The 12,046-nt window shown below is 41.1% G+C and overlaps 1 protein-coding gene across 1 annotated transcript; it reads right to left on the bottom strand.

The window, feature by feature from the left end:
* Window positions 1–1,390: 1,390 nt before the first annotated feature.
* On the bottom strand, window positions 1,391–11,714 carry LOC119917778 (dynein heavy chain 6, axonemal-like; the record flags this gene model as incomplete). Its single annotated transcript, XM_038738200.1, is given in 21 exon segments — window positions 1,391–1,441; window positions 1,605–1,758; window positions 1,955–2,098; window positions 2,220–2,333; window positions 3,423–3,550; window positions 3,638–3,920; window positions 4,098–4,250; window positions 4,553–4,695; window positions 7,949–8,069; window positions 8,166–8,255; window positions 8,422–8,532; window positions 8,629–8,721; window positions 8,845–9,031; window positions 9,283–9,349; window positions 9,453–9,546; window positions 9,661–9,795; window positions 10,037–10,387; window positions 10,539–10,718; window positions 10,888–10,964; window positions 11,094–11,171; window positions 11,570–11,714. Coding segments are annotated over 20 exon segments (2,731 nt in total), but the record flags the coding sequence as incomplete, so codon positions are not given.
* Between the last annotated feature and the right edge of the window lie 332 nt (window positions 11,715–12,046).

Raw genomic sequence — 12,046 nt, 5'->3', positions numbered from 1 at the left:
TGGGCATGAAGTTCACCAGAGCTTCACAGGTTGACACTGGCGTCCTTCCACTCCTCCATGATGACATCACAGAGCTGGTGGATGTTAGAGACCTTGTGCTCCTCCACCTTCTGTTTGAGGATGCCCCACAGATGCTCAATAGGGTTCAGGCCTGGAGACATGCTAGGTCAGTCCATCACCTTTACCCTCAGCTTCTTTAGTAAGGCAGTGGTCATCTTGGATGTGTGTTTGGGGTCGTTCTCATGTTTAGAACACTGCCCGGCAGCCCAGTCTCTTAAGAGAGGAGATCATGCTCTGCTTCAGTATGTCACAGTACATGTTGGCATTCATGGTTTCCTCAATGAACTGCAGCTCCCCAGTCCCAGCAGCACTCATGCAGCCTCAGACCCTGATACTCCTACCACCTTGCTTGACAGTAGGCAAGACACACTTGTCTTTGTACTCTTCACTTGGTTGCCGCCACACATGCTTGACACCAACGGAACCAAATAAGTTTATCTTGAGCTCATCAGACCACAGGACATGGTTCCAGTAATGCATGTCCTGTGATCTGCTTGTCTTCAGCAAACTGTTTGCAGGCTTTCTTTTGCATCATCTTTAGAAGAGGCTTCCTTCTGGGACGACAGCCATGCACACCAATTTGTTGCAGTGTGAGGCGTATGACCTGAGCACTGACAGGCTGACTCCCCACCCCTTCAACCTCTGCAGCAATGCTGGCAGCACTCATACAGCTATTTCCCAAAGACCACCTCTGGATATGACGCTGAGCACGTGCACTCAACTTCTTTGGTCGACCATGGCGAGGCCTGTTCTGAGTGGAACCTGTCCTGTTGAACCACTGTATGGTCTTGGCCACCATACTGCAGCTGAGTTTCAGGGTGTTGGCAATCTTCTTATAGCCTAGGCCATCTTTATGTAGAGCAACATTCTTTTTTTCAGATCCTCAGAGACTTCTTTGCCATGAGGTGCCATGTTGAACTTCCAGTAACCATTGTGATGGAGTGTGAGAGCGATAACACCAAATTTAACACACCTGCTGCCCATTCACACCTGAGACCTTGTAACACTAACGAGTCACATGACACCGGGGAGGGAAAATGGCTAATTGGGTCCAATTTGGACATTTTCACTTAGGGGTGTACTCACTTTTATTACCAGCGGTTTAGACATTAATGGCTGCGTGATGTGTTATTTTGAGGGAATAGCAAATTTACACTGTTATACAAGCTGTACAGTCACTACTTTACATTGTAGCAAAGTGTCATTTCTTCAGTGTTGTAACATGAAAAGAAATAATCAAATATTTACAGAAATGTGAGGTGTGTACTCACTTTTGTGAGATACTGTAATATCCATACACCTATTCATAGGTAGATCCCTTTCCACGCACCTTTGCAACAATGTTCTCTACCGATGCCTCTCCCGAAGCCTGTCCAGACACCTAAAAGTCAATGGTTAAAAAAAACAAAATGTTTACTGCAAAGTAGTAGGTAAGGTAAGCCCAAGTAGTAGTACACACTTACCCTTTTCCCAACTTACTAGTCAGGACTGACTATAGTCTCACAAATATAAGAAGAGAAGATAATGTAGCTATATTATGTCACCTTGTGTGTCTCCATGCCATAGGAGAAGATGTTGATCTCCTCTAAAACATCCACAGTAAGCTCCTCCACATTCAGGGAGGTCCCCACAACAGACTCCAGAATCTTCCAGTGCTGGTTTCATACAAGGGTTACGTAGATCAGTGAGCACAGGAATCTGAAGGAAAGCATGTGAATATGATTTAGATAGAGTCAAAAAGCTGTTGTCAAGAACCAACTAGCTAAATCACCAGTACTGGCCTGCAGTAAATATTTTAATGTGGCATCATTTCAAAAAGAGATTTGTGATAACATTAGTTTTGTTTTTTACACACATTACTGTCAGTCACTACAGAACGCTTTGTCCTACCCACCCTTTGCTTCATGACTTCCACCTTATCCTTAAGACTTGTCACTGCATTGTTACGTGGCAGGCCCTTCTCCAGCTGGCTGACGTATTTGCTATATTTGTTGACCTGCGAACTGAACTGCTCTAGGTCCAGTTGCTCAAGTGTTCTCTGGATATGGGTGAACATGAAAGGACAGTGTCAAGCTTAGAAGAGAGCAAGAACTGTTTGCATGTGTCTGTACATTATACTGTATGTGTTCAGGCCTTCGCATACGTTGGGTGCTCCTCACCTGCCTCCATCCCTCCTGTAAAGAGTCCCATTCCTCTAGAGAGTCCCACAGCAGCTGCTTCAGCCTAAACTCTGCAGTCAAGTCTTCCAGGGTGTCAAACTTGGTCACCTCCACCTTTATTCATCAGAGGTTAAAGGGGGAAAACTAATTAGGCTAAAGGTGCTCGAAAACTCACAAAGCTTTGCACAAATGTCAGAAGAGGCAAAAATGTAAGCTTTAGGGCATGGGTGTGACAAAATAGCTCCACAGCGCCCCCTAAAAAATTGAAAGACATTTTCCCCCGCGTTATGTTTCACCTAGATTGAGAAACTTGTGGTAAATGTATCATTCCAAGATTTTAAAAAAGCAATACAAAACAGAAACTCGGCCATTTTGAATTGAATCCGCAATTTTAGGGAATTCTCGCCATTTACAGGCTCTGCATGTCAATAGGTGTGTTCGAGATGACTGTGGCTGACTTTTGCTAACTTGATAGTCAATGTGAGCTGCAGACAACTGCAAGGTAGGGTATAAATAACTGCTGTCAAGTCGGACACTTTCTACTTCCCGTAGAGTAACTGAGCTTATAACAGTGGGTTAGGCAAAAGGTGGATCCCACTTGGTGCAGCCAGAGAAAAACAACTCAGAAAACTGCAGCCACCTTTCTCCTGCAAAGTTTTAATGTCATGTCACATGGTGACATTTTGAAGCACCGACAAAAGTCGTACAAAATTTTTTAACCTGCATGCCTTATGTTAAGTCCAGCATGCATCACGTTAAGTCAGCGCTGTGAAGCTCCGTGTGAAACCAAACACACCTAATATTCAGTCATAGCACCACCTACTGGCTACAGGTAGAAAGTCTTGTGACAATCATTTGATTTACTTAAAATTCTCACGTCGTGGTTATATACTGGATAGTGATACTGGAACATATATATAATGAGTTCTATAGCGCCAGATAGCAGACACAGGAAGTCGCATTTAACATCTACGAGCCACATCAACTAACCTCCAGCAACGCCACTGCAGCTGCAGCGTGCTGCAACACGTGCGAGGGCATGTGTAATAGGATTAGGTTTGTTAGCTTGTTCGTTGGTAAATTTTAAATGACATGACCCATTATGCCGTGGACCCAGTTTTTCAACACAAAATTGTTATAACCTGACATGTTGTTTGCAAGAATCTTTTGAAATTACTGAAAGCTTCTAAAGATTTACAAAACCTTGAATTTCTTCTGGTAGGAGGTGTAGGCGGAAGACTGGGCCAGCAGCTCGTCTATGGAAATCTGGAGCTCACTCAGCACAGACGGACTTGGGAGGAATCGGCATTGATGTCTAAGATTTGTGGATCCTACACATGAAAAATCACAAGCCAAACAAGTCAAAAAGGCTCTGCATGAGCTGTGAGTAAACCAACCGTTTGATTTGTATAAACAACCTGCATTAGTTGATACAACTTCTTCAAGTACCTGTGACTTAAGCTTGATTTTCATGACTTCGTGGTCCAGCTCCTTGATGGCCTTATGCAAGGAGCTGCAAAGCTTGTCCATGCTGGACTCTCTTTCCAACGCTGCCTTATCGATGATCCTTCGCAATGAGTCAATGGAGGGTTGCAAGTTCGCAAAAACAACCAGATCCTCAGGTGGCGTGGGAACGGAGTACATGTTAATCAGATTGTACATCTGACATACTGTCTCCTGCTCCTCTTCTAGCAATGTTATCTGGTGAGAGGTAGAAAAAGAAAGAGGGAGGATAGAGTTCAGTAGAACAGAGTCAGACAGTTAAAGGTAGAGAATTTGAGAAGAGGGGAGACTGGGTTACTTACTTTAAAAATAACTTTTGCTACAACACTTCTGATTGCTAAAGAAACTGTTATCATTGTGAAATGTATACCTTACCCTTTCCTGTATGTCATCAAGGAATGTGAGGGAACTGGCTAACTCAGATGTAGTGGAGGGACTGAACTCTAGTTTAAACTGGGCTTCACAAGCCTCGGCAATGACATCATCTAGCTTCCTCTTAGCCAGCTGGGTAAGCATCTCGTTGATGACCTGAAACAGATATTCAGACCAGGGCAATGATTCCTAAATAACTTTAACATGTTTTGCTATAGTTTTCATTTATTATTTGGTCGTATTAGAAAACATTTCTCCCAAATATATCACTCACTGAGGCCCTGGACCTTGCTGATATTTTCATTTCAGTGCGGTTTAATAAACACAGAATGGCCCCATTGCCTCCTGGTTTAAATCACTTGTTCTTCACAGTCAAGAACTCTCCATAAATCAAAACCAGTTGTGCAATGACAGAAATACAGTATGTGCTTCCATACTGCTAGTCCTCACCTCCAGACAGCGGAGCGGTGATGCCACAAGCCTCTCTTTGAGCTGTGTTTTGTCCCAAGCAGTAAGCCTAGATGCCTCGTCTGTTGGATGGCTAAGGCTTCCTTATGCTCACTGTGATATAACTCCAGTGCTTTTTCAAAAAAGGACAATCCTGTGAGACAAAGCAGTAAATCCATCAGTCTAAAACAATTTCGTTATTTTGCATGCTTATTAAAACCTGTGTTTGCTTATTGAATGTCTTTTAGGTTTTATGAGATGGGTTTTTTTGTTTGTTTTAGGAGCTGGAAAGGCATGTGAGAATTTTGTGTGCCACAAATTCACAAGAAAGGGGAAAAAAGACATTTGTTCATATATGACATGACAAGAAATCATATTACAGTAAAACTATTTCCTTTTCCATCCAAAACTCATCTGCCACTATACCTCTCCCATCTTTGAACTGACTCCCAAAGTGCACTGACAAAAACATAATTACATAGTAATCATTTCAGTCAACACAACCTCCAGTAGCACTGATTAAGATGAATGGTGAATGTAAAAAGAAACAAATACAAAAGAACAACTTACGTTTTTGGACATGCAGTGACCAGAGTCTCTATGTCAACCACTGGTTATGATATAACCCCAACAGTTTTAACATCAAGGGCCATGTATGTAACTCTATATAGATCTGTATGTCACAGTCAGAGCTATGACTGTTGTTTTCTGTATTTTTTGTTTTGTGTTTCCACCCTCCCTCTGTCTCTGTGGTGTGAGTCGGTGTTCCTGAGGCGTGGAGAGGATCAGGAGTTTGGGGTGCTGCACACCTGTTTTCTATCTGCTCATCTCCTGTGGTATAAAGACCCCAGGCTTCCTCTGGCTCATCACGAGATTATTTCCTCACCTCAAGTGGTTGAGTACTTAAAGCCCATCTTGTGATCAGTTCTAGTCTTCCAGTGTTCTTTGCTATCGGTTAGTTGTTCCACCACAAACCTGTGCCTCTGTATTTGTGTTTTTTCAAGATCACCTCACCGAGTTTGTTTTCTGGAGGATTACCTGGATCACTACTCACTGCCGGCAAGGGGGCCAGCTGCTCTCTCTCCTGCCTGACCCCTGCTCACGCTGAACCTGCTTCACCTCACTAGATTCTCTGTGTTGTAATAAAATCTGTAAACCTTCACTCAGCATCCTGCGCTCTTCATCTGCGCCTGGGTCCAACCTCCATAACACGTAACAAAGTATTTATATATACCAGGAAATTTGAGAAATGCACAACGAGGGATTGATTATCTGACATCACAATGCATGAATGCAAACAGGTTGGCAATCTACTTTCACATGAGCCTGGACTGCTAGCAACAATCTGGATGAGTTTACAGAGGCTGTGACATCTTCGCAAAACTTAAATGCAACAACAAGGAAATGTTTCCAAAATTGTCTGCTCTCAAGTACACTACCATGCAATAATGCAGCTTTAACGAAAATGTCTCTGCAAGTTGATTTTCCTATTGCAAAACAATTTATCTTCATCTTGTTATACCATACATCTGTAAAATGATGAAGTATCTACCAACTATATGCTTTGGAAAATGGACATATGTAGTTTATAGACTAGAAAACACAAACAATGATCTGGTCTTTAAATGTGCTCTGTGGAGTTTTTGACCTCTTGTAGTGCTATATGGAGCCATGTTTTCACAAAGGTCCAGGTTTTTATTATATCACACATACGCATAAGGACACACATGCACTTGTGCAAGTAAGGGGCTGATGTGATACACATTCCTGCTGCTGTTGTTAGATTATTCTGCTGATAGCCAATTGGCAAGAGTAACACCAAGAAATGAAACAACAAAGACAGTGAAGAATAATACTGCAGGTTAGCGAAGAGCAGATGTAAACAATGCAGCATTTACATGAATGTATGAGAAAGGAATTTGTTTGACCTCAAGGATACACCTAATGTGTTTTGGTGAGAAACACAGAATGTAAACAGAAGTTTTGTTTGTTAAGTCAAGAAAACTCCTGAGGTACCTTTTAAGGCAGAGGAAAGCTGAGAGGTAACGTTACTTGAAAACAAATATATTCAGGAGAATATCCTGCAGACTTTTTATAGGCTACTTTTATGAGATGGGTGATGCTTTAGTGCACTGATATCACCCTACAACAGAGACTGACTGAGGCACTAAAGCCAAGTACTTGTTATACTTTTAAAATATGAAAGTAAGCAGCTCACTGCTTTGAATTATGTTTTTATATTTAGTTTTTATTTGCTACCAAGTGCGTTTCACACATCCTGTCACAGCTGTTAAAAGAAATGGTTTTATTGTTCTTTTTATGTTAGGCTAAATATTATGGGCATATATTTTGGTATTCAAGTTAAGTTTAATATAAATTTGTTTATTATAACTTTGGGTTGCATTTGTTTCTTATATTATAGTCTCGTCAAGTACTGCCCCACCTTTTGCTATTTGGGTGTAGGTAATGTGGATGAGTTATCTAACTGTAACTGAAGCCGTGGTTGAGATACAGTCTTTCAATCAATATTTTATTTATAGCACATTTTATGGCTTGAATGGATTTTTCATTTTGTTGCTTTGTGAAGTTAATTTAGCACAATGTTGGGAAAACGTGTGTTAGATACATGAATCAGATTTTTGAGGTGAGGAGAAGTTCTTCAAAGTGAGTTTGACACTTATTCAGTGCCCATGGCATTAATGTCGAAAAGCCGACACACAGCCGCATCAGCTGAAAGAATCAGGCTAAAATAGACATACATGCCATAAAATACATCTAAGCCACACATTAATTTAATGGAATTCACAAATGCAATTAAAGTCAGATCTACTTACATATTTTAATGATGGAATTCTGTTAACTTACCCATTCGAACAGTCCTTGATTGTTTGCCAGCTGTTCATCCTGCATTTGGCTGCAGCTGTGTTGCTTTAGTCTGGATTATGAGTTTAACTTCTTATTCATCTAATATTACATTTTGTTCTTCGTTTGTAAAATATGATGCTCTGCTGCCAGTAGACATTTTGCAATTGGCCATATGCTGCAAACACCCCCTCTTTTATGTGAACATGCTCATGGCTGGATTGGAAAACCTTGATTTGGGAAAACCTTGGGTTGATTTACCGAGTTCATACTTATTAGTCTGAGCGTGGTTGTTACGGTTAGTGAAGCCAGATAACGAAAAGATATCTTGGGTATGTTGAACTTTGAACTTCCTTCATAGTACAGGCCCCTGGTTTAAGCAACCATGTTTTAATTCACAGCGTGTGAAGTATTTTTAAGTGTCCAGTGTCCCCAATACAAGTACATCTGGCCTCGCTCTTCCATGAGCACTATTCTCAATTCAACAGCTCTTGTATTTTGATGTGTTACAAAAATAATGTTTATCCTTATGTATAGTACATCACCATGATCCTGTTCCCGCATTGCATCCAGCTCCAGACTCTCGTTCTCTTTATAGAACAGCCGAAAACGCTCAAGCGTGTGTGAGTACACTTTTGCTGCATCAAAGGCAAAGTGGAGTGATTCCTAAGAGGAGAAAAACCTTTCAGGCCCATACATACATAGTACTGTACAAACAACGCACAACCTTCAGATAGAAACCTATGCAAAGTAAAAACTGACCTTAATTTTTTGGATAATACTTTGAAGGTGGCCATCATTGTCTATGATGGATTCCAAACAGGGGCCATCCTCATATTTATTTTCAGATTTCTAAAAGTAGAAAACAAATGCACATAAAAACACACTCACACTACATTACACATCAATCACTGTTCGATACCTTATTTTTTGACACATCAACAATTAACATGTAGGACAACTAAGTTACCCTGATTATACACATCAGGGTGAGGCTGAGGTGGTATGTTTGTACTACCTTGTGCTCTCCAGACAGATTTGTCATTGAATCAAAATCAGGATCTGCCATGAGTGTATTAACTGACATGACAGTTTTTTCAAACCACCCAATGATCTCTGCAACAGCCTCCTGTAGGAATTAACATAGAGCATACTAAAGATTGGTTTTCAAGTTGGTAACAAATAAGATAAAGTGTAACAGTTCATAACAATTTAGAAAACTAACCTGAAAGTTCTCCTCAGAAGGTTTGTAGGTTAAGGCAGCTGTATCCAGCATCAGCTCAGAGATGAACATAGGCTGGACTTGGGAAGTTCCTGACTAACAAACACACCAACCAAAAACAAACTTAACACTCGTCTGTATCTGCTTGAAAAAAAATTTGTTGGATACAGCAATTATTACTGTTATTTCACTATGAATAATAATGAAACAATGCCCTACCATCTTATCCATGTCCTTTAGAGCAGGGTCAGTGTCAGCCTCCGAGTGCTGGCTCCAGCTCTGAATGACGGCATGGCTGGGCGTTTGACCTACCTGCTCCTGGAGCACAGCCAGTAGTTTGGCCACTGCATTCACCACCAAGATGTGCAAAGTGCTGAGGACCAAATAGTCAACAAGACGGATAAAGCTAGGTAGGGAGAGAAAGAGAAAGATACTGGGTTAATGTGATAGATGTGCCTGATTCATGATGGCATAGGCCTTTTTCACAGCAAACATTATGACTTGTCATAGTGTCACAGTAAGCCATGGCAGCTATGTGGAATCCAGCCATCATTAATGTCATCATTCACACCTGGGTTTTCCAACTCTGACATGTAAAAATGTCTTCTGTTTTAGTTTGGTACACAAATAGCAAAGAAATGTAATAAAATGACCCACCAGATGAGGCGGCTAGAGAGAAAAGTCTTGTTGATCTCTGCAAGAATGTTCTTGTCCTTTTGATCATCTGTGACAAACAGAGAGTTTGTCTATCAGCCTTTAACATTGTGGTCTATATGCTTGTACATTCCAGTTTTTCCATATGGTCAGTGTGTACGCACTTGACTTACTGAATGTGGATCGAGGTTCTGACAAGTAGTTGCGACAGGCGCAAACTGTCAACTCCTTTACCAGGCCTTGAAACTTCTCCAAGTCAGCCAATGCCTGACAATAACAAATGAGGGCAATGAGCTCCTGAGAAGGCACACAAAGACATATAAAATGTATGTATGTACACTTCAAACATCTGGACCAATTTTTGCATTAATTTGTATACACCTCTTGCAGTTGTTTGAACTGGATGTCCTGGAACTCCTGCAGTGTGTTAGTCCGTTTTAGCTCCATGTGACCCAGGCCTGTGTCACTGATTTGGTAACACATTTTCCTTATGTCTATCAGTGCAGGACTTAGAGACTGGATGACATATAAGAATGTTAATCACAACATAATATCCACAAAACTTAAGCTGTTAACCCCAAGACTGTTACTCAGTACTTACAAGGTGTAGCTTTCCTTATTCAAAATCATTAAAGAGGTCATATTTTGCTCATTTTCAGGTTCAAAATGTTATTTAGGGGTTGTACCAGAATAGATTTACATGGTTTCATTATCAAAAAGAAAACCCAGAACTCAATTTATACCCAGAGTCACATACCTGACTGACAATAAACAAATGGTTTCGCAGGAACTCCCTGGCCATATGAATCTTCTTGGTGCGAACTTTGGTGCGCCAGACATAGAAGGGTTTCCACTTTTTGAAGAGGGCAAAGAAGGGGATGCGGATCAGCTTGTGATGGTAGTTATACTCCTCTTCCCATCGCTCGAGCGTTATGAAGTCAAACTTGTCCTCACACACTGATAACACACCTCCATGGCTGATCATCAAATAGTCATCCTTACTGTACTCGTAAATTTGAACTTTAGAGGGACGGTCCAGCTGTCCACCACTCTTAATTGAAAAAGGCCGTCTTGGGAGACTAGGGGTTGATACCACATTCTGGGACAACTGAGGAGTGGTGAAGAGACACAAGCAAGCTTTATTTTATATTTATGAAATAATGTCATCATAAAGATACTTTTGAGGAACCTGTCCATCATGCACTATGGGCATCTATTAAGCAATGCTTATTCTCTTCTCAAACAAATCTGTCACTGACCTTGGTTGTGGGTTGCAGAGGAGGTAGGTGGACAGGCAATTGTTCGCGGCGCCTGTGTGGCTGCTCTGTTTTCGGAGAGGAAGGTGTCTGAGTGTACCAGCCTGGAAAAAACATCCGCTCACGTGCTTTTAAGTGGTGGAGACTGGGTTGTTTCCGTGTTACACGTCTCTTCAGCACAGCCTAGATTAAAGGGAAGTATAAAAAAAGAACACCCATTTCTACATACTACAACTACTTTCAAACTGAGCCAAGGGTAATATATATTGATAGTGTGGCAAGTAATAAATTGGATGTACAGGAGAAGCTACTTCATATTGTCTCAGTTTCATCATACTTGGCAAAGTCTCACCTGAGTGTCTTGAACATGGACTGGAGGCCTTGGTGAGATAGTTGAGCTCTGTAGTTCAGGAAGCTTGTGCTGCCGCTCTGGAATAGTGTGTCCGTGTGGAAATAAAGTTTACTACTGATATTTAATTAAGAACTTCATTAATGACACTCAAGACATAACTTGCACATTTCCATAATACCCAAGATGCCCTGTATCTCTGGGCCTACCTCTGGACTCATTGTCCCTGATCTGGCCTGGGCAGCTCGGATATGCAGAGGCCATAGCGTGTACAGTTTCCTCAGGCCCTGCGGAAGCGGCGTGACAGTAGGACAGAGAGCAGTTAGTAACGTCAGCTAGAAGGTATTTTTTCAGACAAAAAAGTAAAGAAAATTCTATTATTTACCTTTACGCAACTACATTTATACGTTAGCGTAACGTTAAGTAGCTGAAGTTGTATTTTGCGACCCCCCGCGCATTAGTTATATAAAGAAAAATCCAACACATAACGCTAACGGTAATTGTGGAAAGGGTAGACACGAGCTGTTGTTCGAGTTAAGGTACTTAGGCAAGTTAGTTAAGTTTGTTAACGTTAACTTATTAACGATAACGTTATTTTAAAAGTTCAACGTTACTTTTCCAACTTGCTTAATAATACCTCAACTTCCTCTTATTGAGTTAGCATCAGGTATTCAAAAATACCTACCGTATCAAACATTCAGCTCCGAAATCTTTTTGATATAACTTTGCTACTTATAGCTTTATAAAACTGTCTATAACGCCAATGCTGTGTAAGGGTTGCTCACCAACAGACGAGGCTTAGCGTTTCCTAGCAACAAAACTCTGTCCCAGCATGCAACACAGCCAAACAAAGGCACGTGGCTGGTTTTGTGTTTCACCATTTATATACACAGTCTATGATTTCACCCTGACTGCAAGGAAGTTAAGACATAAAGCATTTAATTCCCATTAACACCCACCCCCACACACACAAATCCCTATAACATTAAAAACAATAAAGACCAAGCTGTATTCTGAAGGTGTTTATTTTACATACCACACAAAATACATTATTCCATCCTTATGAATACAATTCGCCACAAAACCTTTGGTACAACATAAGTGTATCCACTTTGAACATGTTCCCATTTAATCACCAGAGCACTGACAACACCATTGCTGT

The sequence above is a fragment of the Micropterus salmoides genome, unplaced genomic scaffold (genome assembly GCF_014851395.1).
Source record: "Micropterus salmoides isolate LMB-PRFRI ecotype aquatic unplaced genomic scaffold, ASM1485139v1 Ms_hic_scaffold_2214, whole genome shotgun sequence".
NCBI classification, from domain to species: domain Eukaryota; kingdom Metazoa; phylum Chordata; class Actinopteri; order Centrarchiformes; family Centrarchidae; genus Micropterus; species Micropterus salmoides.
This window is presented reverse-complemented; position numbering and strand designations above follow the sequence as displayed.